The 6565-nt window shown below is 38.9% G+C and overlaps 1 protein-coding gene across 16 annotated transcripts in view; it reads right to left on the reverse strand.

Annotated features, from left to right (window-relative positions):
* The window catches only part of LOC122973863 (PC-esterase domain-containing protein 1A-like), a 28032-nt gene extending 23861 nt beyond the window's left edge, over positions 1-4171 (reverse strand). Inside the window, exons 1-3 of one of the 16 annotated variants that reach the window (XM_044341645.1) lie at positions 4005-4171; positions 2676-2777; positions 2200-2279 (exon numbers count right to left, since the gene is read on the reverse strand). In XM_044341645.1, the coding sequence (XP_044197580.1) occupies positions 2200-2279; positions 2676-2751 (156 nt within the window). In that variant the 5' untranslated portion in view covers positions 2752-2777; positions 4005-4171. Of the gene's footprint in view, positions 1-2199; positions 2280-2675; positions 2778-2976; positions 3092-3293; positions 3474-3550; positions 3715-3735; positions 3910-3965 lie in introns of those variants that run through there. The other 15 variants (XM_044341641.1, XM_044341642.1, XM_044341644.1 and 12 more) reach the window with 15 other exon arrangements.
* Between the last annotated feature and the right edge of the window lie 2394 nt (positions 4172-6565).

A 6565-nucleotide genomic window follows, 5' to 3' on the forward strand; every position in this document is an offset into this window, starting at 1 on the left:
CTGCAAATGAACCAAGACCTTTTTGAAGTTCATTATCGTTGTATTTTTCAAGGTTGACTCAGACTTCCTCTACCTTCACCTCTACAGTACCTTTCCCTTAATACTAGGTGAATTACTCTTAGTCCAGAGATGTAAACAAAACCAATTCATTAAACAAATTTAAAATTCAAATAATAGTCAGGAGGAGCATGGGTGACATGTCGACATCCTGCTTGGAGAGGCTAAACTGAACTGCTGACACAGGTGTTTTCATTATTTTAACTTTACTAGTATGCAGTGTAGGGTGCACAATTACCAGCAGTAAATTTAAGGAAGGCTTAGCCATCTCTAGCCTACATTACCCGCCACCCCTGGTCAGAAGCCTATATGACCATTGAAACAGGTTTTAATCATTCCTCCTGTTAGAGATTATTAAGATCCATTCCTAATGGCGTTATTATGGATCCCACCGCTTTTCTTGGCAAGACCCACCCTACTCTGCCTCTCATTGGCTAGCATTCGTTGTGTTCGTTAGGTTTGGCATGAGGAGTGATTGGTTAGGGTTTGGGTAAGAATATCAGGGTAAGCCAATCAGAAGCAGAATAAGGCATTCAGAGGTAGAGTAGGGTTGGTCTTGCCAAGAAAAGCAGTGGGATCCATAATAACGCTTCCTAAATGTTCTTCAGTGTAAGTGTTGGGGGACAAAATCCACAGTCCTCATTTGTCTGAAGCCATCATGGGGCCAAGTATGAAGCTTCAGTCCAAATTAGTCAAATCAGGTGGACATCCTCCAACATTACAGCCATTTTAGTACTAATTTCCTTCTTTTTCTTTCAGTCCTTCAACCGCAGCTTAACAGGGAAGCACTGCCCAGGGAAAGTGTCCTTCAGTGTAAGTGTTGGGGGACAAAATCTGTCCTCCTTATGTGTCCTGTATTCAAAAGCTTATGTGAAGCTAGTATGAGGCTTCAGCAGTTACACAAATGAAGTGGCTATCTTCCAAAGTTAGTCTTTTTAGTATAAAATTCCCTCTTTGTTTTTCCCTGGGCAGTGCTTCCCTGTTTAGCTGCAGTTGAAGGACTGAAAGAAAAAGAAGGAAATTAGTACTAAAATGGCTGTAATGTTGGAGGATGTCCACCTGATTTGACTAATTTGGACTGAAGCTCCCCATGATGGCTTCAGACAAATGAGGACTGTGGATTTTGTCCCCCAACACTTACACTGAAAAACATTTAGGAAGCGTTATTATGTATCCCACTGCTTTTCTTGGCAAGACCAACCCTACTCTACCTCTGCGTGCCCTATTCTGCTTCTGATTGGCTTACCCTGATATTCTTACCCAAACCAATCACTCCTCTTACCAAACCTAACCAACCCAAGCAACAAACACAACGAACGCTAGCCAATGAGAGGCAGAGTAGGGCGGGTCTTGCCAAGAAAAGCGGTGGGATCCATAATAACACCATAAGGAATCTTAATGGTCAGAATGGACATGCAGAATTATTACAGTAAGAGAAACAGCTTTCAACGTTCACATTGGCACCTGACCAATGATTTAAGATACGCTTTTTATAAAAAATTGCAAACCTATCATTTAAAGTTAGGACTGACAAACCTTTTATTTTCACAGTTTCTCTAACTCTGCCAGTTAGAAACTACTTTTAGCCTGAAGATGTTTTGTGATATGGCCCCTGAAAAGGTAAAACTATTTAGAATTGACAGAAAAAGCAAAGTCAGGACAAAATTATATAATTTTGTGTACACATTCATCTCGCAACACCTACAATTTATCATGTGAATCCTTAGAGAAGTAACTATCTTCAGTTTGGAACCACTATATTAAGTGACTACAGTAATCTGCAAAGGAATAGCGGCCTATTTAAAAGGTGGAAAAGCAAGGATTGAATTGCTTTTTGTTCATTTTGGTAGCTATTCGCCTTATGATCATCACCTCACAGATCACAATTTTCCTTGTGTCTTAATTGCGACTACATCACTGTGCACAGCACTCTATTAAAGTCTGTTCTGGCAGCTTTAGTTGCTTTGAAAGGCAATTTATTTCCAATTGATAAAGAGGGAATGAGGAATGGAAGTCAGACTGAGCCAAGGCCTTTGAGGCGACAAAAGTGAATTGCCTTGAAACGGCAGGTTCTGTAGTGTGACTCCAGGTATGCTTCTGCTGTTTCATGTGAATGAAAAAAAAGCTGCAGGAAAGATTTACTTTGGACTTGAGCTGAGGCAGAGTCAAGTACTGATCCCTCTGAAGCAGCAGAACCAGGTCTTTATACATGGAGCGCTGTACTGAAATCAAAGAACAAATCCAACAGGCTTCACAAACATCAAGTAACAGAAAAAAACTCAAAGATTTCCATCAATTACGATGAAAAATATGAGAAAAGGAACAGAGTGGTGAAGAATTTCGAGGGTTTACATAGCTGCTGAGCTATGAAGCCGTATTCTGTGTCTGGTAAATACTGAACATAGGATATTAAATCCCAGCTGGCACCCTCTTTCTGTTCAAGCATTTAATCCTAAAATATTCCAGGAAACACTTTAGGATCAAGACAATTTGGAAAACAGGATGCTGAAATTTTTTGACAAGCAAAGATTCTTATAATTTAAAGCTTTGACAGAATTTAAAATGCTTGCAAATGCAGTTATGTGTAAGCATATTCATTTCTTGTTCATGTGTCTCACCTGAACCACCAAGAACCACCACAAACTTGTTGTGCAGGAGCTGCCTGGCTTGACTCCGCGTTACAAATGTCCTCATGGCTGCACAGCAATCTGTTCACAGGACTAATGTTAAGGTATGAGAGGGGAATTATAACACACTTCATTTTCACACTTATCTTTTTAAACTTGACAGTTTACATTCTCTCACACTTCTTTCATCCCTGTCACCTTTGACAAGAATGAGGTGACTTCTTCTTCTATCTATGTTAATATCTCTAGCTATTAGTTCCAAACTCCATCAAGCACATATATCAAAAGATACAACACGTAGCATGGCATCTCCCGAAACCTTAGTACATAACTATACTGATAATTCACAAAGCAGCAATTTCATTAAGGATCTATCAACTGTCATACAGTATTTTTTGGAAGTTTGGGGTAACAATACAGCTCAAACTCTGCTCAAAAATGTGTCAATTAATTGAATTCATCAATTAAAATATCTTTTATATCTTATGTATAACTATCTATATTTATTGATAATTCATGACGCAGCTCTTTCATTTACAAACAAATGTTTTCCACTAATTGTCAACTTAATAATACATTTTAGAAATGTTCATGTGAGTGGAAACTCACATGAAACTCTTACACTGCTCAGTGACAATTGTTTTTCAAGATGTAGCACCTCAGGATAAGTTTGTGACTAGCTTACTAACTAGCTAACTAGCTTAAACATTCAAATATACGTCAATACAACACGGCATGGCGCCACCTGAACCTGTCAGGCTGGAGTACATCCAGAGGAGCCTGTTTGTTGTTAATTCAGTAAACAGAACATTCGTTTAACATTCGTGCAAAATGTGTCAATTCAGAGACATTCTGCATGGCGTCACCTGTAGCTAGCGTAACGTTTGCTAATAATTCACCAAACAGCGCGTTCATTTAGAGTAATATCACTGTTCGAACTGCTACTCTTTTTCAACTTTGTTGTTGAGTTATTTTTGGAAGTTTGTGCGAGTGACATACAGCCAAAACTCCAATTTCATTAAAATATGTCAATTACACCGCATGGCGTCACCTGAGTCCTGTCTTATCTGACTTGTCAGGAACCTTTAAAACTCCTTCACTTCTTGCTGCCTCTTGTTTTCAAATTAATCGTCATTTTTGGGAGTTTGTGTTAGTGACAAAGTTAACTTATCAAATACTCCAATTATTTCGAAATAGGCGTTTCGTAAATGTAAGCGGAACTGAATAATTGTAATTGTTCTGAATAAAAGTGTCAGGTGTTAAAAGTTATATCGTCTCTACCTACTTGTCCAGGTTATTTCCGTACTAATGTTTGCCCACCGTGTTGGCGGGTCCTGGCTCTGCTGCTCTTCACCTGATAACAAAAGCACAGCTACGGATTCTCCTTCCGCCCAGCTCACCAGTTACATATCAAAACCACCTAAAGAACCAATTATTTCACGTTGACCAGTTGCTAAAGGTGTCTGACCCTTCCCCTTCTCCCATGACGACTCTGCATACACACACATTATATTGTTTTGTTGTAATGCCTACAGGCAGGCGACTTCACCTGCCCAAATACCTCCAGTCACATTTATTCAGGGCCCAGCCAGGATTGTAGAGAAATACTCAGGTCACGATTCTCTTCTTCCCCTAAAAAAAATCAACAAAACACCAGGAAATACGTTTTATTATTTTCATTTGCATTTTTTAATATTTTATTTATTCCATTAATATTTTTAGTCTAATATTCAGCCTGGATGACCACTTTGTTTTGTCCTCATTATTCAGCCTGGTCCTATTTATATGTATTTTGCCCTTACCAAAAGACCTTTTTCACAGCAGACATTTTGACTTGTCAGAGTATGAAAAGCGCATGTGTTACTAATGACATTAATGATTGCTCTGTTCTATTCAAGTGTCAAGCTCCAGTGAGACAGTGCAACAGTGCCAGCATGCATAATAGCAAGACCCTGAAACCGAAATGGCTAAATGGAATCCAGCCATCATTCATTTTATTATTTACACCTTTCTGTGACATGTCAAAATGTCTTCTATGAAAAAGAGCCTATCTGTAGAGAGTGATTTATTCAGCGCTGTATCCATCACAATGTTATTTTCAGACAACACAGAGGCCATAGGTAGCAGTCAAAAAATCTGAAATGTAGACAGCAGTTCAAAGCTCTATTGAGCCAAGCTACACATCATTTGATATATATGTCTATAATTTTCGTTTCCTACTTGAGGGTCTAAACGCTATTTCAAAGCCACACTGCTTGGAGAAAATTGGGGTGGGTGAATAATTTGACTGTGTTTTATTTGTTGGCCAGAAAGTAGTCAATTTAAATATACTGAACATAAAAAATCAGCCTGTGAACAAGTGTTACTTGACATTCTACATTTAAAAACTTTGCTTGCTAAAACCCACAAATTCTCAGATAAAATACCAAAGATGTGTCCTCAAAGGTAGCTCTAGCCTTGAATGTATTGTCCCAGTATTCCAAATGAAGGAATGCACCTATTTGCTTTTTTTGCTGAGAGTTAGATGAGAAGATTGACTCACTCTTGGACTGACTTGCTGGATGTTCGCTGACTGCATGTTGCATGAGTGTATGCGCTTGAATAAAATGCATGTAAGGCAACTGTGCTCTGATGTGTCAGTCCAGCTCAGCCTTGAGTAGACTGCTCAGAGGGGGCTCATTTGGTGGTATCATTGCATGCTACAGCCTCATAGCAGTGGAGATTAAATAGTTTGTAGCAGTTTGTTTTGTCTTTGGCTTGATCTTGAGCTCTGGAGCAGAATCAGAACTGTTGTGTATTTGAAGGACTTTCTGTTTGGATATTGTCAGAGATCTCAGCTCACAAGGCTTCCACCATGACAGCTGAATTTGATCATCACTGAACTTCCGTCAGAGGCTTACATTAAAGCCCTTAGTCAGCCGAGTCAATGAGGGATTACACCATTAACCTGACATTTTTGCAAGGGTGACTCCAACATAACAGTGATATCACAGAGCAAGAAGATTCCTCACAAAATAATAGAGACTGAATGTTATACTCAGTTGCAAAAGGGGCAGCTGGTCTTCCTGAAAATAATGCTTGACTGCTTGTGGATGACATGAGGTCCCTCTGCTTATTCTTGGTATTTACAGGCCAGGTTGCCATGAAATGTATTGAAGATATTCATGCTTCACAAAAGATGGATGTTTTTGACGACCCCAGCCACACCTTTTATCTTAGCTATCATTGTACAATCCTATCCACTTCTACAGCAAATATAAAAACTATGGGGGAGATTTCCATGACATTTACACAACATATTTGTGTTACCCAGAGCAAGAAACTTTACACTTTGGACACTCCATGAACTTTCCTCCAGTGCAACCTTCAGGACAACATGTCAACCTTGCGAACAAGATGATGCGTTTTCATAATTTAAAGCCCCATGTGTAAAATTTGAAAAATGTCTTTAATCTTGTTTGTGTAATCCGAACAAAAAGTCTGAGAACAACGTGATACAACTAGTGAGCTTTAGAAGTGCTGGCTGATGGATTTTGTTACCTTTAGACAGAGCCAGGCTAGCTGTTTCCGTCTGTTTCTTGTCTTTGTGCTAAGCTAAGCTAACCAGCTGCTGGCTGTAGCTTTATATTTAACAGATTCTGATATTTATGAGATTGGTTTTAATCTTCTTGGCAAGGAAGCAAATAAGCGTATTTCCCCAAATTCCAAGCTTTAAAAAAACACCATTTCCCATATGTCCAAGTCTGTTGCTGGTAAAACTTGATGGGAGCTGTTAGCTTTTTGAATGCTTCTTATTAAGAAATGTTAAGAAAAACAACAGCATCCATCAGTTGTTCAAATGGCTAATAAATTGACAAAGGACCTTTAGAAACATTTTGAAT

Source organism: Thunnus albacares, chromosome 22, assembly GCF_914725855.1.
Source record: "Thunnus albacares chromosome 22, fThuAlb1.1, whole genome shotgun sequence".
Taxonomy (NCBI): Eukaryota; Metazoa; Chordata; class Actinopteri; order Scombriformes; family Scombridae; genus Thunnus; species Thunnus albacares.